This window comes from Macaca nemestrina, chromosome 20 (assembly GCF_043159975.1).
Source record: "Macaca nemestrina isolate mMacNem1 chromosome 20, mMacNem.hap1, whole genome shotgun sequence".
NCBI classification, from domain to species: domain Eukaryota; kingdom Metazoa; phylum Chordata; class Mammalia; order Primates; family Cercopithecidae; genus Macaca; species Macaca nemestrina.
In genome coordinates, this window is record NC_092144.1 from 19998787 (window position 1) to 20020620 (window position 21834).

General features: G+C 38.1%; 1 protein-coding gene across 1 annotated transcript in view; it reads left to right on the forward strand.

Annotated features, from left to right (window-relative positions):
- The window catches only part of LOC105489703 (zinc finger protein 431), a 35292-nt gene extending 13847 nt beyond the window's left edge, over positions 1 to 21445 (forward strand). The window contains 4 exon segments of the mRNA XM_011754704.3: positions 3331 to 3457; positions 4538 to 4633; positions 19602 to 20952; positions 20954 to 21445. Of these exon segments, the coding sequence (XP_011753006.3) occupies positions 3331 to 3457; positions 4538 to 4633; positions 19602 to 20952; positions 20954 to 21041 (1662 nt within the window). The 3' untranslated portion in view covers positions 21042 to 21445.
- The last annotated feature ends 389 nt before the right edge of the window (positions 21446 to 21834 follow it).

Consider the following 21834-nt stretch of genomic DNA (forward strand, 5'->3'; position numbering starts at 1 on the left):
AGATAGTACCTGCTTAATAAACATTGCATTATTACATGTTTACATGTTGTTTTTCTAATGCAGACTCATTCACACATTGTTGCCTTCTGTTTTCCTCTGTAAACTTTAAAGAGCCAGCAAAGAATACGAAACTTTTGGATGGAGATTGGTTGTCTTTATTTGTACCAGAAATATTCGTGTTGTGACAAGAGTGCTGAGTGTAAGGGACTCTGTGCTGTGCCTGCTTTCTCTAACTACTGCTAATAATGAACCCAGGGGTAGCAACATCAGCATTGGCAGGGCACTTGTTTGAAACACTCATTCATGGACTTTTTCCAAACCTGCAGATTCATATTACATAGAGTGGGACCAAAATTCCCAAGTAATTTTGTTTCTTTTTGAGATGGAGTCTAGCTCTGTCACCCAGACTGAAGTGCAGTGGCACGAGCTCATCTCACTGCAACCTCCACCCCCCGGGTTTAAGCAATTCTCCTGCCTCAGCCTCCCGAGTATCTGGGATTACAGGCATGCACCACCACACCAGCTAATTTTTTATTTTTAGTAGAGATGAGGTTTCTCCCTGTTTGTCAGGCTGGTCTTGAACTCCGTACCTCAGGTGATCCGCCCACCTCCGCATCCCAAAGAGCTGGGATTATAGGCATAAGTCACCGCTCCCTATCCTATTACCAAGTAATTTTTAAGCTTGTTAAAGCCTGAGAGGCAGTGCTTATCAGCCCACTCCTCTTATTAGGATTACTAAAAATACAAAAATTAGCTGGGCGTGGTGGCATGTGCCTGTAATCCCAGCTACTTGGGAGGCTGAGGCAGGAGAATCACTTGAACCTGGGAGGCGGAGGTTGCAGTGAGCTGAGATTGCGCCATTACACTTGAGCCTGGTAAGAGAGTGAAACTCCGTCTCAAAAAAAAAAATTTTTTTTTTTTTGCAGAAATCTCTTTACTTTGCCCTTTCCACAGTTTCTATTTATTGTTCCGGATGGAAGCATCCATGTTGTTTTAATGAAGGGCCTCATGTGACTCTAAGGTGAGGCCAGAATCAAGTATGAAGGCCTTCAAAATAGATTCGTGAGAGTGAAGTGCCACCTTTGCACTAAAGGGTGGTCACAGGGCCTATTCTGTTTGGGTTTGGTAGGGACAGGGCAGTGTGGTGCATATTTCCATTACTGTAGCAGAATTTGCTGGTGTCTGTGGCAGGGGAGGGCACCTGTGGACAGGAAAAGAGGAACATATATTTTTATTTCCGTGGAGCAACTCATTTTTTCCTGAATCTCTTCTGTTATAAAGGAGAGAAATGCATGGACCTTTTGGTCTTGGTCCTTCTGTCCGTGGTTGTGAGGCTAGCGTCTCTATGTGGAGGTGGTGCTGATGCCTTTAAGGGAATTTCCTTAAGATGCAGGTGTTACTTGTTCAGAGACTTTTATCTGAAAAGGATTTCCAGAGAAGGAGGAGAAAGAGGAATAATGGCTTCTTTTCAGCTACACATGTCTCAGATCGATAGCTGTGTCCACTCTGCCTCCTGGAGTGCCATGTGTTTAGTACTTGCAAACCTTCTCTACTTGTGTTTTTCCTCCCCAATGAGTTTGTTTGAAGTACTTTAAAAACTTCTTGTGAGAGTCAAGGGTCTCTAAAAAATACTTGTTTCTGGCCAGGCATGGTGGCTCATGCCTGTAATCCCAGGATTTTGGGAGTCTGAGACAAGTGGATCACCTGAGGTTGGGAGTTCAAGACCAGCCTGACCAAGATGGATAAACCCCATCTCTACTAAAAATACAAAATGAGCCGGGCGTGGTGTCACATGCCTGCAATCCTAGCTACTAGGAGGCTGAGGCAGGAGAATCACTTGAACCTGGGAGGCAGAGGTTGCGGTGAGCCGAGATCGCACCATTGCACTTCAGCCTGGGCAATGAGAGCAAAACTCTGTCTCAAAAAAAAAAAAAAAGAAGTTTCTTGTGTACCAGAGCCTTCTCTACATCATGGCCTTTTATATGCAATGCAGAATTCCTACCATGAATTTTTGATCTGCCATATTGAAAGTGTTCCTTTTGTGACTGTTGAACATGGGAAGATGTGGATACTCAAGATTCCTATTGGGGGAAAGCTGGGGTCCTTAATAAAGATGGAGAACATATATGTTGTGGTTTCATCTAAACCCAGGAAGTTCTGAAAAAAGTATTAAGGGATACCTGCTCTCTAGAGTGCTAAAGAAAGACTACTTAAAATCATTATTAAAATTATGGAACGCGAGAGATATCTTGACCTTTGCATAAAACTGATTTTTTTATGGTTAAATTCAGTCTAGAATTGACTTTTTGAGGGGTAATATCTCAGCAGTGATGCTATGTTCTTCTGTGTGCATCAGCACATCATAAAAATTTGTTCTAGTCCCAGCTACTCGGGAGGCTGAGGCAGGAGAATGGCGTAGACCCGGGGGGCGGAGCTTGCAGTGAGCTGAGATGCGGCCACTGCACTCCAGCCTGGGCGACAGAGCGAGACTCCGTCTCAAAAAAAAAAAAAAAAAAAAAAAAAAAAAATTTGTTCTAGTGTAGTTGATATTAATAATTTGCTTAGTTAAAGAGCTCTCTGACTTTTTTTTCACTGTAGAGTTAATTATTTTTTTCTTTATTATTAAGTATCTTTATACAGCTAATGTGCATAAACCATCACAATTAATCTGGTTTTTTTCCTTAGGTTTTTTTTTTGTTTGTTTGTTTGTTGTTTTTTTGCATGTATCTGTCTTTGGAAAATGAAGACTCTTATTATTGTTTACAAGCCAGAAAATTTAGGAAAAACACAGTCTCTTTCACTTGCCTAATGTTTGACAAAATAGTCTTCCTCGGTTAAAAACATTAGCATTACTAGTGACCTTGTTAGAATTTTAAAAACTCAGACTTTGTTCCAGACCTTCTGAAAAATATATATAAAAAAAAATCTTCACAACTGGATCTCCAGTCTATTGTACACATTAAAATTTGAGAGGTACCTTCTAACTGAACTTGTTTTTTCTTGTCTGAAAAATATACACAACTCATTATGATGTAAGTATAGCACTCAGTGATGTATATGTTTGTGTTTGTGTCCTTAATTATATACTTTATCATCCAGAGAAGTATCATATATGCACTGGTGTTGTGAATCTTATGCCATTCTCTGCCCTCAGAGTAAGAGAATACATTAGAAAATATTTCTGTGTTAAAAATTATTGGATAATTTCAGTTATTCTTATAAGTCAGAATCAGTTCTCTTTACTCTTTCATTTCACCTCAATTCAAATAATAAATTCTGCCCATGGCCCCTTGGTAAATATATGTGTGTCTGTGTGTATGTGTTTTTCAGGAGACATTGACATTTAGGGATGTGGCCATAGAATTCTCTCTGGAGGAGTGGGAATGCCTGAACCCTGCTCAGCAGAATTTATATATGAATGTGATGTTAGAGAACTACAAAAACTTGGTCTTCTTGGGTGAGGATAACTTTAATACACAATTTTTAATATACCCTAAAGGTTTTATGTCTCTATTTTGTAGAATTTTTTTGATAATTTATGCTTTGCATAAGTGAGTTTCTGATCCCAGTTTTCAAGAAAACCTTGATGATTTGTCTGTGTAGAAAAGAATTTCTTCAACATGTTTCATCTTGATCTAAACTTTCCACATTCCTGAGCTGATGTGTATCCTTCACTCTAGATTAGTGGTCATTCCAGAAATTTAGTGGCATAAACTATCATTACCCATATCTTAAAATCTGTTTGCCATCACCAATTTTTGATTCAGGTGGTAAAATTAAAAACCTACAAATTTAAAATATTTTCTAAATAGTTAGAGATGTTTCTCTTTAGTTAGTATTTTCGGATTAATTTTATTTGTTTATTTATTTATTTATTTATTTATTTTTTTGAGATGGAATCTTACCCTGTCTCCCAGGCTGGAGTGCAATGGTGTGATCTTGGCTCACTGCAGCCTCCACCCTGGATTCAAGCGATTCTCCTGCCTCAGCCTCCCAAGTAGCTGGGATTACAAGTGTGCACCTCTGTGCCCAGCAAATTTTTGTATTTTTAGTAGGTATGGTGTTTCACCATGTTGGCCAGGCTGGTTTCAAACTCCTGACCTCAGGGGATCCACCCGCCTTGCCCTTCCAAATTGCTGGGATTACAGTGTGAGCCACTGTGCCTGGCCAAAACACTTTTTTGTTTTTGAGACAGAATTTTTTTCCTGTTGCCTAGACTGGAGTGCAGTGGCGCTACTACCTGCCACCTCTGCCTCCCGGGTGCAAGCAATTCTCCCTCTGAGCCTCTGGAGTAGCTGGGACTACAGGCACCCGCCACCATGCCCAGCTAATTTTGTATTTTTAGTAAAGATGAGGGTTTCACCATGTTGGACAGGTTGGTCTCAAACTTCTGACCTCAGGTGATCTGCCCGTCTTGGCCTCACTTTGGATTAATTTTCTAGAATATTCTGTCACATCCTTTTTTACTGAGCACAGTACTAGGTTAGTAATTAGAGAATATAGGCAAGATTCACGTTATTTATTTTTAATAAAGCAGGTATTGCTGTCTCTAAGCAAGACCCAGTCACCTGTCTGGAGCAAGAAAAAGAGCCCTGGAATATGAAGAGACATGAGATGGTGGATGAACCCCCAGGTAGGTGAGAGTGAAAAAAAACAGATGAGAGGTCCAAAGGTTAAAAAAAAAAAAAAGCATATATGCCAGTCCTTACAGTGGGATTTGGGAAGCATCTAGTTTCTGGGAGGCCTGAATATTTTCTTAAGATTTTTTCTCACATGGGGGCATTTTCTGTCTTATGCTTTTAAATTCTCTAAGAATTCTACTTTTTCTTGGGGGATCTTCCTTCAAGCATACAATGAAAGCCAAAGTTCTTGTCATAGCATATAAAAGACTGTACAATCTGACTGCTTTTTTATTCTTTTGGGGGACACACAAATGTCTGTATAATTTTGAAAAATTCTTTGTTAAATTATTTTTTAGTTCTCTTTTTGAATCCTGTCTGAAATATGTGAGAGTAGGGATTTCTGTTCCATTAAGCGTTTCTTGTTAATATTTTTGCATATTCCATCCTGTTTGTATTACTATAGTCTTAAAATATAGTTTGAAATTATAAATTATTATGTCCCTCTGCTTTGTTCTTTTTTCTCAAGAATGCTTTGGGTATTTGAAGTTTATTACAATTTCTTGTAAATTTTAGAATTGTATTTTCTACTGTGAAGAAATGCCACTGGAATTATCATAGAGAGTTTATTAAATATATAGATTACTTTAGATAATATGGCATTTTAACAATATTTATTCTTTCAATCCTAGACATGAAATTTTTTTTTTTTTTTTTTTTTGAGACAGAATCTCACTCTGTCACCAGGCTGGAGTGCAGTGGTACAATCTTGGCTCACTGCAACCTCCTCTTCCTGTGTTCAAGTGATTCTCCTGCTTCAGCCTTCTGAGTAGCTGGTACTACAGGCTTGTGCCACCACACATAGCTAATTTTTTTTATTTTTAGTAGAGATGGGGTTTCACCATGCTATTCAGGCTGGTCCCAGACTCCTGACCTTGTGATCTGTCCACCTCGGCCTCCCAAAGTGCTGGGATTACAGGCATGAGCCACTGCGCCCGGCCGACATTAAATATTTTAAAATTCATTTTTGTCTTCTGTAATTTTTTTCATTGATATCTTAAATATTTCATTGTAAAGATTTTTTACCTTCTTCATTATATTTGTTCTCAGAAATGTATTTTAATGTATTGTTCATAAGATTATTTTCTTCCTCTGTTGCATCAGATAGTTTGTTTTAAGTGTATGGAACCATAACTTGTATGTTAATTTTATATTTTGTTAAGTTACTGACTGTATTTATTAGTTTAGACAAATTTTTCTTTTTTTTCTTTTTTTGAGATACAGTCTCACTGTGTTGCCTAGGCTGGAGTGCAATGGCATAATCTCAGCTCACCACAACCTCCGCATCCTAGATTCAAGTGATTTTCTTGCCTCAGCCTCCCAAGTAGTTGGGACTACAGGTGCCCGGCACCATGCCCAGCTACATTTTTTTTTTTTTTTTTTTTTTTGCATTTTTAGTAAGACAGGATTTCACTACGTTGGCCAGGCTGGTCTTGAACTCCTGACCTTGTGATTTGCCCCTGTCAGCCTCCCAAAATGCTGGGATTACAGGTGTGAGCTACTGCACCTGGCTGTTTAGACAAATTTGAATGTACTGTTTGTGGTTTTTCTATATATAAGATCATATAATCCACAAACAGCAACTTTTTACTTATTTCTCTTTAATTCCAATGGCTTTTTAAAAATGTTTTTGACTAATTCTTGTGCCACACACTTTCGGTGCTACATTAAAATAGAAGCATTGACAATGGGCACAATATGGTTTTATATTGGCGTCTGTGAATTTGAAGGAGCAAACAACTCCTTAGCTTTTATAAACAGGTTTCAGGAGGTAAAGATCTTTTTCTGTTGTGTCCCTAGGGTGATGGGATGCCCTCTCGGTTTGTAGTGAAGAGGGGTTGTAGTTTTGTCACAAAGCTGCTGGGTCTGCACTAGAGTCCACCTTTAGATGGCTTGTCACAAGGGCTTGGGTACTTGTAATTCCCATTTTGTTTTTGGACAGATTGTATATATTCGTTAAGACTTTGATTTGTAGGGCAGACACTAAGGCAGATTTCTGCAGTTGGCTCCATGTATAATGGCCCTTATATCAGGATGTGAATGGGTATTGCTTTCACTGAGTACCAGAGAGGATTTCTTCATTTCACTGTGTGGGTTTCTATTTAGGAAAAACTGATCATGATCTGTGGCTCAGAGAGCTGGAACTGAGTCTTTGGAGTGCTTCAGGGACCACAGTAAAAACCAAGGTCTGTAGTCCTGTCTGCAAGGCTGCAAATGGGTGTCTTCCTCCAGGTCTCTGGAAGGGCAGGACCTTTCCTAGACTGTAACCAGGAGGAGTTTGGGATGGTTATAGAGTTAACTTCAGAATTCTCTGTTGGACCAAGTTGGGTGGGCCATTTCTTGATCTGTAGCCAAAACCAAGGGTCCTGTAGTTTCCCACATGAATAAGTGCCTGTCCTCTGAAAAAACACCCCTCAATCTTGAGCTTTAGCAGTGTTTCACAACTCCCTCCCTGCATCTCAAAGCTCTCTTAAAGGCACTTACTTTGGAGATAGGATCTTGTTTATCATCCAGGCTGGTCTTGAAATCCAGTCCTGCAGCAATTCTCCAACCTCAGTGTACCATGTAGCTGTCATTACAGATGTGAGCCATGATGCCTGGCTCTCTCCTGAAGGCATTTTTTGTCAGGGATGACTGAATTATTTTTTTGTTGTGGCAAGGTTAATCAAATAGAGCACCTTCTATTTTTGTATGTCACTGATGTTACTCTTTCTATACATTTTTACTTCCTATTTTCTATTTCAAACTTGTCTGTCATTTTAGATTCAGACATTTAGGACAATATGCTAGAGTTTACATGTTATGCCTGAAGTAAATTATATAATTGGTAGGCACTCCATATTACTAAAATGGTTACTTACAAATTTAAGTTTGCTGCAGGTAAAAAGGATTTAAAGGATTTTCACCCACTTTCTTCAGCATATATCTAAATGATAACATAATTTCCTTCTTTCTTTCTTTTCTTTCTTCCTTTCCTTTTCTTCTCCTTTTCTTTTTCTTTTCTTTTCTTTTCTTTTCTTTTCTTTTCTTTTCTTTTCTTTATCTCAGTCTGTCACCCAGGCTAGAGTGCAGTGGCATGATCTAGGCTCACTGCAACCTCCACCTCCCAGGTTCAGGCTATTCTCCTGCCTCAGCCTCCTGAATAGGTGGGACTACAGGCATGTGCCACCACACTTAGCTAGTTTTTTGTATTTTTAGTAGAGATGGGGTTTCACCATATTGGCCAGGCTGGTCTCGAACTCCTGACCTTGTGATCCACCTGCCTCAGCCTCCCAAAATGCTGGGATTACAGGCGTGAGCCATTGTGCCCGGCCCAACATAATTTATTTCTAAATATGTTTTACACATCAGAGGCTCTAACCCTATTTTGCAAAATATAAGTTTTAATTTAGCAGTGTAATGATATTCTTTGCTTCTAAAGTTGGATTACAGTAGTTTCAATTTTGTGTAAGAATAGCATATATTTAAAACATAAAATGTGTCACATTTTTAACATGCTTTTTTTTTTTAAAGTTTCTTGTTAGACTATTCTATTTATAATTTTACTGCATATTCTGTGAAATTTTACTGCCACACAGTGCATGCCAGTGATTCAAAATACCTGCCTTCCCTGAGTACACAGTCAACTATTGTAGTTATCCAGACAATTCTTTTTTAATGGCACATTAATGTTGCATACCAGATTTTATGAGTAAACATGTCTCTTATTACACAGTTTCTTATTAGTGTTTTTTCAGTGTATATTTCTTAACATCAGCTCTTTGTGTTTTTTAGTTTTTCTTATAATTTTAACCAATTTGCAATTCTGTTTGTATACTTTAAGTCAATGTGAGGTTTAATTAAGAGATAAGTCAGCCATACATCTATCATGATCAGATTATATATGTGTGTGTTTTATCTATAAATATGACTTCATTATTGGTTATGACTTAATCGTATATATTCTTTCTTAGCTGATTTTCAGTGGCTGTTTTATCTTGTCTAAGTGAGTAGTCATGAAAATATTTTCTTTATGTCTTATTCTCACCATGTGTCTAATGATGAATATATGTGTGTGTATATATATGTCTATATATATAAATTTTTTTTTTTTTGAGACGGAGTCTCACTCTTTCACTCAGGCTGGTGTGCAGTGGCATAATCTTGGCTCACTGCAACCTCTGCCTCTTGGGTTCAAGTGATTCTCCTGCCTCAGCGTCCCAAGTAGCTGGGACTGCAGGTGTCTGCCACCACGCCCGGCTAAATTTTTGTATTTTTAGTAGAGATGGTGTTTCACCATGTTAGCCAGGATAGTCTCAATCTCCTGACCTCGTGATCCACCCGCCTTGGCCTCCCAAAGTGCTGGGGTTACAGGCGTGAGCCACCGCATATGTATTTTCTTTGTGTGAGAAAGACACTTTTGTGATTTGAAGGTAATTTTTGAGAAGATTTATAATTCTGTATTTTTTTGTGTTTTTCCTTTAGAAAAATTAATTGTTGTAAAAACACAAAAAACACATAACAGGCTGGTCACAGGGGCTCATGCCTGTCATCCCAGCACTTTGGGAGGCCGAGGCAGGCAGATCACTTGAGGTCAGGAGCTCCAGACCAGCCTGGCCAACATGGTGAAACCCTGTCTCTACTAAAAATACAAAATTAGCGGCCGGGCGCGGTGGCTCAAGCCTGTAATCCCAGCACTTTGGGAGGCCGAGACGGGCGGATCACGAGGTCAGGAGATCGAGACCATCCTGGCTAACACGGTGAAACCCCGTCTCTACTAAAAAAAAAATACAAAAAACTAGCCGGGCGAGGTGGCGGGCGCCTGTAGTCCCAGCTACTCGGGAGGCTGAGGCAGGAGAATGGCGTGAACCCGGGAGGCGGAGCTTGCAGTGAGCTGAGATCCGGCCACTGCACTCCAGTCTGGGCGACAGAGCGAGACTCCGTCTCAAAAAAAAAAAACAAAAAAAAAAACAAAAAAAAATACAAAATTAGCCAGACATGGTGGCATATGCCTGTAATTTGAGCTACACAGGAGACTGAGGCAGGAGAGTCATTAAACCCAGTAGGCAGAGGTTGCAGTGAGCCGAGATCATGCCACCGCACTCCAGCCTGGGTGAGAGAGCGAGATTCTGTCTCAAAAAAAACAAATAAATAAGAAAAAACAAACAAAACAGATAACATAAAATTAAGCATCTTACATCTATTTAAGTGCGCATTCCAGACATGGTGGGGGCTCACATCTGTAATCCCTGGATTTTGGGAGGCCGACACAGGACTATCATTTGAGCCCCAAAGTTTGAGACCAGCCTGGGCAACATACGGAGATTTCCTCTCTACAAAATTTTAAAAAAATATCCAGGCATAGTGTTGTGTACCTATGGACCTAGCTATTTGGGAGATTTAGGGAGGATTACTTGAGCCTAGGAGTTTGAGGCTGAAGTGAGACAAAATGGTGCCACTGCACTTTAGCTTAGGTGACAGAGTGGACCCTGTCTCAAAAAGAAGCTGTATGTTTCAGGGATGTTAAATACATTCACACTGTTATGCAAAAGACTTCTAGAAATTTTACATGTTGTGAAACTAACACCCAATATCCATTTAAGTAACAAGAACCCATTTTACCCTCTCCCCAGCCCATGACAAACACCCTTCCACTTTCTGTTTTTATGATTGTGACTACTTAAGATATCTCATGTAAGTGGAATTGTATTCATCATTTTGTTTCTAGCTTATTTCAAGTGACATAATATTTTCCAAGTTTATCTTAAAATGTGACAAGATTTCTTTGATAATTGATTTAATTATAATATTTGATAATCTTTGATTTCTGTGATAATATTTCATTGAATGTATATGTTACATTTTTGATGTGTTTATAAATTAAGAGACACCTGGGTTGCTTCTGCCTTTTGGCTTTTGTGAATACAGGTACAATAAACATGGATGTTCAAATATGTCCCAGGTCCTGTGTTGGATATTTTGGATATAGATTGATAAGAGTGGGATTGCTGTATTTGATAATTCCATTGTTAATTATTTAAGAAGCATTTATAACATTTTAAAATAATGGCTGCTTCCTTATTTTCTACCAAGAATCAATATAGGCTTTATTTTCATTGCATCATCAACAGATTTGGTGTTTTAAAAAACATGTATATTTTCAAACATATACTGTAGTGGCCATTGTAATGAGATTTTATTTATTTATTATTTTTTATTTTTTGAGAGGGAGCATTGCTGTTATCATCCAGGCCTGCTGTTGTCACCCAGGCAATGGTGTGATGGCTCCCTGCAACCTCTGCCTCCCGGGTTCCATCAATTCTCCTGCCTCCGCCTCCTGAGTAGCTGAGGTTACAGGTGCCTGCCACCATGCCAGGCTAATTTTTATATTTTTAGTAGAGATGGAGGTTTCACCATGTTGGCCAGGCTAGTCTTGAACTCCTGACCTCAGGTGATCCATCTACCTTGACCTGCCAAGGTGCTGGGATTACATGCGTGAGCCACTACGCCTGGCCTCATTTTTATTTTTATGCGTTTCTCTACAAATCATTAATTTTGCTTTTCTTTTCAAGTGGTTTTTCCCATTTGGGTATCTTTTTTGATGAAAATTTAGTTCAATTCTTTTTTCTTTTTTTTTTTCTTTTTTTTTTGGTGGGGGTGAGTCTCACTCTCTCACCAAGGCTGGAGTGTAATGGCACAATCTCAGCTCACTGCAACCTCTGCCGCCTGGGTTCAAACGATTCTCCTGCCTCAGCCTCCTGAGTAACTGGGATTACAGGTGCCAAAGTTACTCTTTGTCTTCCACCATGATTGTAAGTTTCCTGAGACCCTCACCGGAAGCAGATGCTGTTACACCCTTCTTGTACAGTCTGCTGAACTGTGAGCCAAATAAACCTTCTTTCTTTATAAGTTACACACTCAGGTGTTCCTCTATATGCAAAACAGTTAATACAGTCTATAATGTCTATTTTCTGTTTTCTTACTGATATTTTATCTGAATTTTCTATTTATCTCTACAATTATGTTGCTATGTATTTCTTCGTTCACCTTTGTCAAAGTTTGCTTTATATATTTTCGAGCCCTTATGTCATATATATGTATACATATAAATAGATATGATAGTTACAGATTCCTGGTAAATTGACAAATTTGACCGTTATATAATATCGTGTTTGTCCTATGCTATTATATACAAGCATATGTCCTATGTTGTTATATACAAGCATATTATACACAATATAATTATTACCACCTCACCCAATTGTGGTTACTATTTGCATGGAATATAGATTTTTTTCAATTCTGTTACTTTCAACCTATTTGACTCAATGCTAAAATACATCTCTTATAGACAGCAAATTGTGTACTTTTTAACTTAAGCTATTAAGGCATCTTATTTCTTTTTCTTTTTATAAAAGAATAATTTAATTTAATTTTTATTTTTTTGAGATGGCGTCTCTCTCTGTCGCCCAGGCTGGAGAGCCATGGTCTCTGCTTACTGCAACCTCCACCTCCTGGATTCAAGTGATATTCCTGCCTCAGCCTCCCAAGTAGCTGGGACTACAGGCGTCATGGCTAATTTTTGTATTTTTAGTAGAGACAGGGTTTCACCATGTTGGTCAGGCTGGTCCCAATCTGACCTTGTGATCTGCCCGCCTCAGCCTCCCAAAGTGCTGGGATGACAGGCATGAGCCACTGCGCCCGGCCAATGTATTTATTTTTGAGATACAGTCTCACGCTGTCATCCAGGCTGGTTTGCAGTGGTATGATCATGACTCACTGCAACCTCAGCCTCCCAAACTCAGATGATCTCATTTCAGTTTCTTGAGTAGCTGGTTTGCAAATGTGTGCCATCCCAAACCCAGATAGTTTTTTGTACTTTTTTCTGTAGAGACGGTTTTTTGCCATGTTGTCTAGGTTGGTCTCAAAGTCTTGAGTTAAAGTTCCCTCGGCCTCCCAACATTCTGAGATTACATTATTTTTATTAAGTAATTTAACTAATTTATTTTTAAAATGATTGCTTAAAGATATAAAGTTACTATTACCAGTTTTATTGTTGTTCTTTTTTTAAATTAAATTAAATTAAATTTTGTGTTCCAGGATACATGTGCAGGATGCGCAGGTTTGTTACATAAGTAAACGTGTGCTGTAGTGGTTTGCTGCACCTATTAACCCCTCACCTCAGTGTTAAGCCCTGCATGCATTAGCTATTTATCCTGATGCTCTCCCTCCCCGTGACAGACCCCAGTGTGTGTTGTTTCCCTCCATATGTCCATGTGTTCTTATTGTTCAACTCCCACTTATAAGTGAGAAAATGTGGTGTTTAGTTTTTTGTTCTTGTGTTAGTTTGCTGAAAATAATGGCTTCCAGCTCCATCTCTGTCTTTGCAAAGTACGTGATCTTGTTCCTTTTAATGGCTGCATAGTAGTCTATGGTGCATATGTACCACATTTTATTTATCCAGTCTGTTATAGACGGGCATTTGGGTTGATGCCATGTCTTTACTATTGTGAATGTTGCTGCAATGAAGATACACATCCGTGTATCTTCATAATAGAATGATTTATATTCCTTTGAGTATATACCCAGTAATAGGATTGGTGGGTCCAATAATGTATGTGGTTCTAGGTCTTTGAGGAATCGCCATTCTGGCTTTCACAATGGTTGAACTAATTTACATTCCCACCAAAAGCGTAAAAGCATTTCTATTTCTCCATAACTTCACCACCGTCTGTTTTTTGACTTTTTAATAATCACCATTCTGACTGGTATGAGACGATACCTTATTGCGGTTTCGATTTCCATTTCCTTACTGATCACTGATGTTGAGCTCCACATAAATGTCTTCTTTTGAGAAGTGCTGCTGCTTGTTCTTTGCTCACTTTTTTTTTTTTTTTTTTTTTTTGAGACCGAGTTTTGCTCTTGTTGCCCAGGCTGGAATGCAATGGCGCAAACTCAGCTCACTGCAACCTCTGCCTCCCAAGATCAAGTGATTCTCCTGCCTTAGCCTCCCAAGTAGCTGGCATTACAGGTGTGTGCCGCCTTGCCTGGCTAATTTTTTGTATTTTTAGTAGAGGTGGAGTTTCTCCATGTTGGTCAGGGCTGTTCTTAAACTCCCAATCTCAGGTGATCCGCCCACCTCGACCTCCCAAAGTGCTGGGATTATAGCCATGAGCCACTGTGCCCGGCCTTTGTTTACTTTTTAATGGGGTTAATTCTTGTAAATTTGTTTAAGTTCTTTGTAGACTCTGGATATTAACCTTAGTCAGATGAATAGATTGCAAAAATGTTCTCCCATTCTGTAGATTGTCTGTTCAGTCTGATGATAATTTTCTTTTCTTTTCTTTTCTTTTCTTTTCTTTTCTTTTCTTTTCTCTTTTCCAGACAGAGTCCTGCTCTGTCACCCAGGCTGCAGTGCAGTGGTGTGGTCTCGGCTCACTGCAACCTCCTGGGTTCAAGCAATTCTCTGCCTCAGCTACTAGAGTAGCTGGGATTACAGGCGCCTGCCACCATGCCTGGCTAATTTTTGTATTTTTAGTAGAAATGGGGTTCCACCATCTTGGCCAGGCTGGTCTTGAACTCCTGACCCCATCCTCATCCAACCCCTTCAGCCTCCCAAAGCGCTGGGATTACAGGCGTGAGCCACCACACCTGGTGATAATTTCTTTTGCTGTGCAGTAGCTCTTTAGTTTCATTAGATCTCATTTGTCAATGTTTGCTTTTGGTGCAATTGCTTTTGACGTTTTCATCGTGAAATCTTTGCCCATGCCTATGTCCTGAATGGTATTGCCTAGATTTTCTTCAAGGGTTCTTGTAGTTTTGGGTTTCACATTTAAGTCTTTAATTCATCTTGAGTTAATTTTTGTATAGGCGTAAGAAAGGGGTCCAATTTCAATTTTCTGCATATAGCTAAGCCAGTTCTCCCAGCGCCATTTATTAAAAGGGAATGCTTTTCCATTGCTTGTTTTTGTCAGGGTTTTCAAAGATCAGATGGTTGTAGATATGTAGTCTTACTTCTGAGTTCTCTCTTGTATTCCACTGGTCTATATGTATGTTTTTATAACAGTACCAGGCAGCTTTGGTTACTACAGCTTTGTAGTATAGTTTGAAGTTGGATACCATGATGCCTCCAGCCTTGTTCTTTTTGCTTAGAATTCTCTTGGCTAGGCCAGGTGCAGTGGCTCATGCCTGTAATCCCAGCATTTTGGGAGGCCAAGGCAGGTGGATCGCTTGAGGTCAGGAGTTCGAGAGAAGCCTGGCCAACATGGTGAAACCTTGCCTCTACTAAAAATACAAAAAATTAGGCGGGCATGGTGGCATATTCCTGTAATCCCAGCTACTTGGGAGGCTGAGGCAGGAGCATTGCTTGAACCCGGGAGGCAGAGGTTGCAGTGAGCTAAGATCATGCCACTGCACTCCTGCCTGGGTGACAGAGTGAGACTCTGTCTCAAAAAAGAAAAGAAAAGAAAAGAAAAGAATTATCTTGGCTATATGGGGTCTTTTGGGTTTTCATATGAGTTTAAAATTTTTTTTTTCTAATTCTGTGAAGAATGTCAGTGGTAGTTTAGTCAGAATAGCATGGAATCTATAAATTACTTCGAGCAGTATGGGCATTTTTACAATATTGATTCTTTCTGTCTTTTTTATTTGTTTGTGTCCTCTCTGATTTTCTTACGCAGTGGTTTGTAGTTCTCCTTGAAGAGGTCCTTCACTTCCCTTGTTAGATTTATTCCTTGGTACTTTGTTATCTTTGTAGCAATTGTGAATGGGAGTTTATTCATGATTTGGTTCTCTGCTTGTTTATTGTTGGTGTATTGAAATGCTTGTGATTTTTGCACATTAATTTTGTATCCTGAGACTTTGCTGAAGTTGCGTATGAGATGAAGAAGCTTTTGGGCTGAGACATTGGGGCTTTCTAGATCTAGGATCATGTCGTCTACAGACAGACAGTTTGACTTCTTGTTTGCATATCACTTATTTATTTCTCTTGCCTGATTTCCCTGGTCAGAAATTGCAATACTGTGTTAAATAGGAGTGGCGGGAGAGGGCATCATTTTCTAGTGCCAGTTTTCAAGGGGAATGCTTCCAGCTTTTGCCCTTTGGTATTGGCTATGGGTTTGTCATAGATAGCTCTTATTATTTTGATATATGTTTCGTGAATACCTTGTTTATTGAGAGTTTTTAACATGTTGGGATGTTAAATTTGATCGAAGGCCTTTTCTGCATTTTTGAGATAATCATGTAGTTTTTGTCTTTAGATCTGTTTATGTGATGAATTACATCGATTTTTGTATGTTGAACCAGCCTTCCATCCTGGAAATAAAGCTGACTTGAATTACATCAATTTTTGTATGTTGAACCAGCCTTGCATCCCAGGAATAAAGCTTTTTAACGTGCTGCTGGATTCACTTTGCCAGTATTTTATTGAGAATTTTTGCATTGATGTTTATCAGGAATATTGGCTTGAAGGTTTTTGTGTGTATGTGTATGTGTTGTTGTTGTTTTATTTTGTTATATCTCTGCCATGCTGGCCTCATAGAATGAGTTAAGGAGAGACCCCTCCTTTTCCATCATTTGGAATAGTTTCAGAAGAAATGGTACCAGATCCTCTTTGTGCCTCTGGTAGAATTCAGCTATAAATTTATCTGCTCCTGGACTTTTTTGGTTAGTAGGTTATTTGTTACCGCCTCAATTTCAGAACTTGTTATTGGTCTATGCAGGGATTCAACTTCTTCTGGTTCAGTCTTGAAAGGATAGATGTGTCCAAGAATTTTTCCATTTCTTCTCGATTTTCCAGTTTATGTGCACAGAGGTGTTTATAGTATTTTCTGAACATTGTTTTTATTTCTGTGGGGTCAGTGATGAGATCCCCTTTATCACTTTTATTGTCTATTACATTCTTCTCTTTTTTTCTTTATTAGTCTAGCTAGCAGTCTATTTTATTAATTTTGTCCAAAAAAAAAAAAAACCAGCTCCTGGATTCATTGAGTTTTTTGAAGGGTTTTTTGGGTCTCAGTGTCATTCACTTCCAGTCTGAATCTGGTTATTTCTTGTCTTCTGCTAGCTTTAAGTTTTGTTTGCTCTTGGTTTTCTCATTCTTTTAGTTACGATGTTAGGGTGTCCATTTAAGATCTAGCTTTTTGATGTGAGTATTTAGTGCTATAAATTTCCCTCTTACACTGCTTTAGCTGTGTTCTAGAAATTCTGGTACATTGTCTCTTCATTCTCATTGTTTTCAAATACTTTCTTGATTTCTGATTTAGTTGTATTATTTATCCAGAAATAAAGAGGAGCAAGTTGTTCATTCAGGAAATTCATTCAGGAGTAGGTTGTTCAGTTTTGATGTAGCTGTGTGGTTTTGAGTAGCTGGGATTACAGGCGCCCGCCACCACACCCAGCTAATTTTTTGTATTTTTAGTAGAGATGGAGTTTCACTATGTTGGCCAGGCTGGTCCCAAACTGTGTCGTGACTCTTTATCCAGCTTGCCCTTCTGTGTCTTTGAATTGAAATATTCAGCCTATTGCATTTAAGGTTAATATTGTTATGTGTGATTTTGATTCTGTCCAAGTGGTGCTAACTGCTTATTTTGCAGAGTTGTTGATGTAGTTGTTTTATAGCGTAGTTGATCTTTGTACTTCATTGTGATTTTGCAATGACTGGTAATGGTTTTTTCTCCTTAACCTTTCAGGAGCTCTAGCAAGGCAGGCCTGGTAGTGATGTGTTCCCTTAGCATTTGCTTGTCTCAAAAGAATTTTATTTTTCTCCACTTATGAAGACTTACTACTGTTATTTTATTGTTTTATTTGCTTCTTGTATCTTTGTTCCTCATTTTCTCTTTTTCTGTCTTTGTGTCTTTGTTATACTTGTCTTGATATGCTTTTATTTCTTTCCCATTTGTTTTATGTATCTATGCAAATATATTCTTGGGGTTACCTTGGGGATTATATAAAACCTCTAAAAGATACAACAATGTATTTTAATCTGGTAAAAAATGAACTTCAGGCCGGGTGTGGTGGCTCACACATATATTCCCAGCACTTTGGGAGGTTGAGGCGGGTGGATCACAAGGTCAAGGGATCGAGACCATCCTGGCCAACAAGATGAAGCCCCATCTCTACTAAAAATACAAAAATTAGCTGGGCATGGTGGTGCACACCTGTAGTCCCAGCTACTTGGGAGGCTGAGGCAGGAGAATCACTTGAACTCAGGAGGTGGAGGTTGCTGTGAGCTAAGATTGCACCACTGCACTCCAGCCTGGTGACAGAGTGAGACTCCATATCAAAAGAAAAAAAAAAAAAGAAAGAACTTAAGTTGCATTGAAAATTTTTTTTCTCATTATATCTGCCTTCAAATTTGTCATTGATGTTGCCAATTATATATTTTATGTTGTATATTCACTAACAAATGTTTATAATGATTTCTATGCTTTTACCTTTCAAATTTTAGAGAATAATTAATATTTTTGCACTATTATTATAATGCTAAGAACTTCCATTTTTGTGTATGTGCATTTTTTTCCCAGAGAATAATGTATTTTATATGATGTTGTGTTGTTTTGTTGAATCATGTTATTTTCAGTAGCAGCAACGGTTATCAGCACCTTTTATATGTAAGGCATATGAAGAGCCAATATACTTTTTCAGTATTTGGTTATTTTTGAAGGTTTTTTTCTTTCTACTTGGCAGGACAGATATGCTGATGGTATTATTCTAACTTGATAGCTACTTTTTTCAGGACTTTGACTATATCACACAGTTTCCTTCTGGCCTGCAAAGTTTTTTTGACAGTTTACCAGCTATCTCATAAGACTATACTTGTAAATGACATGTCGTTTTTATCTTGCAGCTCCATTCTCTTCTTCGAAATTGTGCTTATATATGCGTTTGTTATAAATATCTTTGTGTGTATCCTAGTGTGTTTGTTGAGCTTCTTCATTTTGATATTATTTTTTCTTTCCAAATTTTTTATATTTTCCTTTATAATTTCTGTTTTTTTGGGGTATTTTAAATATTTTTGTTCTTATCCTCATTTTTTTCTGATTTTCTGTAGTTCTGTGTTCCTATTTTACTCATTGAGTATTCAATTTATTTTCAATTTTAAAAATTAATATATACATCTTTTTATGGTTTCTTTCTGAAAATCTTATAATTTTGATGGAAGGATTTTGCCCTATTTTGTATTCATTGTAATCTTTGATTAATATTTGAACATTAAATAAAGCTACCTGTCACATTGTTTATAATGTAGCTTTGTCCTGGCGTAGTCTGAAAACAATTATCTTGGTTTGAGGTCCTGTGAGACTGTCAAACATGTTCTTAGAGTGTATCTTGTCTAAATTTTTGTGTTTATTTTTTAGTTAAAGGAGTTTATTTCTGTTTCATCTTCATCAGCAATCATTTGCTATATCTGTTCCCTGTCGGTGGTACTGCAGTCTTTCTGCTGCTGTAACATTTACCTTTGGTCTCAGCAGACCCAAACTGTAATTCCAAAATATACCACCATTTCTTTCAGCACTTTATGTTATGGGAGACCAGTTTCTGGAAAGGCCCCTAGAAGCAAGTAATATAGATGTATGTGCCAGTATTTTACTTGTTTATTAAAAAAGAAATGAAAAGTTAGCTTCTACTTAGAAAGGCACTATGTAATATTGTTGAGTAGGAAGAACTGTGTTGGCTAAATGCCACAGACTTTTCTTTTTCTTCTGTGTCTTTGCATTCCCGTGTACTCACCTGGGGAAATTTACACACTTATTTTAAGTTGTCCTCAAATGTATTTTGGTCAGTATGTTTTTATTACATTTATATGTCTATGAAGGATTTAGGGCCTATGGTATTTTATTATGGCATCTTGCTTATGTAGTTTGTATAATATAGGTTAGATTTGTAAAGTATGTTTATCAGAGTCTAGTAAGTTGAATAATTTGTTGTTTTTATTTCTTTCAGCTATGTGTTCTTATTTTACCAAAGACCTTTGGCCAGAGCAAGACATAAAAGATTCTTTTCAACAAGTAATACTGAGAAGATATGGAAAATGTGAACATGAGAATTTACAGTTAAGAAAAGGCTCCACAAGTGTAGATGAGTATAAGGTGTACAAAGAAGGTTATAATGAACTAAACCAGTGTTTGACAACTACCCAGAGCGCAATATTTCCATGTGATAAATATGTGAAAGTCTTTCATAAATTTTTAAATGCAAATAGACATAAGACAAGACATACTGGAAAGAAACCTTTCAAATGTAAAAAATGTGGCAAATCATTTTGCATGCTTTTACACCTAAGTCAACATAAAAGAATTCATATTAGAGAGAATTCTTACCAATGTGAGGAATGTGGCAAATCCTTTAAATGGTTCTCAACCCTTACTAGACACAAGAGAATTCATACTGGAGAGAAACCCTTCAAATGTGAAGAATGTGGCAAAGCTTTTAAGCAGTCCTCAACCCTTACTACACATAAGATAATTCATACTGGACAGAAACCCTACAAATGTGAAGAATGTGGCAAAGCCTTCAACCGGTCCTCACACCTTACTACACATAAGATAATTCATACTGGAGAGAAACCCTACAAATGTGAAGAATGTGGCAAAGCTTTTAACCAGTCTTCAACCCTTACTACACATAAGTTCATTCATGCTGGAGAGAAACCCTACAAATGTGAAGAATGTGACAAAGCTTTTAACCGATTCTCATACCTTACTAAACATAAGATAATTCATACTGGAGAAAAATCTTACAAATGTGAAGAATGTGGCAAAGGCTTTAATTGGTCCTCAACTCTTACTAAACACAAAAGAATTCATACTGGAGAGAAACCTTACAAATGTGAAGTGTGTGGCAAAGCCTTTAATGAGTCCTCAAACCTTACTACACATAAGATGATTCATACTGGAGAGAAACCCTACAAATGTGAAGAATGTGGCAAAGCCTTTAACCGGTCCCCACAACTTACTGCACATAAGATAATTCATACTGGAGAGAAACCTTACAAATGTGAAGAATGTGGCAAAGCTTTTAGCCAATCATCAATCCTTACTACACATAAGAGAATTCACACTGGAGAGAAACCCTACAAATGTGAAGAATGTGGCAAAGCTTTTAACCGATCCTCAAATCTTACTAAACATAAGATAATTCATACAGGAGAGAAATCTTACAAATGTGAAGAATGTGGTAAAGCCTTTAACCAATCCTCAACTCTTACTAAACATAGGAAAATTCATACTAGAAAGAAACCCTACAACTGTGAAGAATGTGGCAATGCATTTAACCTGTCCTCAGACCTTATTAAACAAAATAATTCTTACTGGAGAGAAACTCTACAAATGTGAAGAATGTGGGAAAGCCTTTAAGCAGTCCTCAACTCTTACTAAGCATTAAAAATTGGCCGGTGCAGTGGCTCATGCCTGTAATCCCAGCATTTTGGGAGGCTGAGGCGGGCGGATCACAAGGTCAAGAGATCGAGACCATCCTGGCCAACATGGTGAAACCCTGTCTCTACTAAAAATACAAAAATTATCTGGGTGTGGTGGTGCTTGTCTGTATTCACATCTACTTGGGAGGCTGAGGCAGGAGAATCACTTGAACCTGGGAGGCGGAGGTTGCAGTGAGCCAAGATTGCACCACTGCACTCCAGTTTGACAACAGAGTAAGACTTCGTCTCAAAAAAAATTTATACTCTACAGAAACCCCACAAGTGTGAAAAACATGGCAAAGCCTTTAAGAAGCCCTCAATTCTTAACAGACATAAGATAATTATACTGGAGAGAAACTCTACAAATCAGAAAGATGTGACTACTTTTGACAATGCTTCAAACTTTTCTAACCATAAAAAAAATTATACTGGTGAGAAATCCTAGAAATCTGAAGAGTGAGACAAAGCCTTTAAATGGTTGTCACACTTGATTGTAGGTAAGATAATTCATACTGGAGAAAATGCCTACATGTGTGAACAATGTGGCAAAACTTTTAACCAACGCTCACACTTTATTGCCAGGAAAGCATTTATACTTGAGATAAATTATACAAATGTAAAGACTATGACAAAACCATTAATAGCTGCTCACATTTTACTCAACACCAGAGAGTTCATGCTTAATAAAAGCATTATAAGTGCAATTACTGTCAAAAGATCTTTCAGAAAATATAAGCTTTTATAGTGAAGAGTATTTAT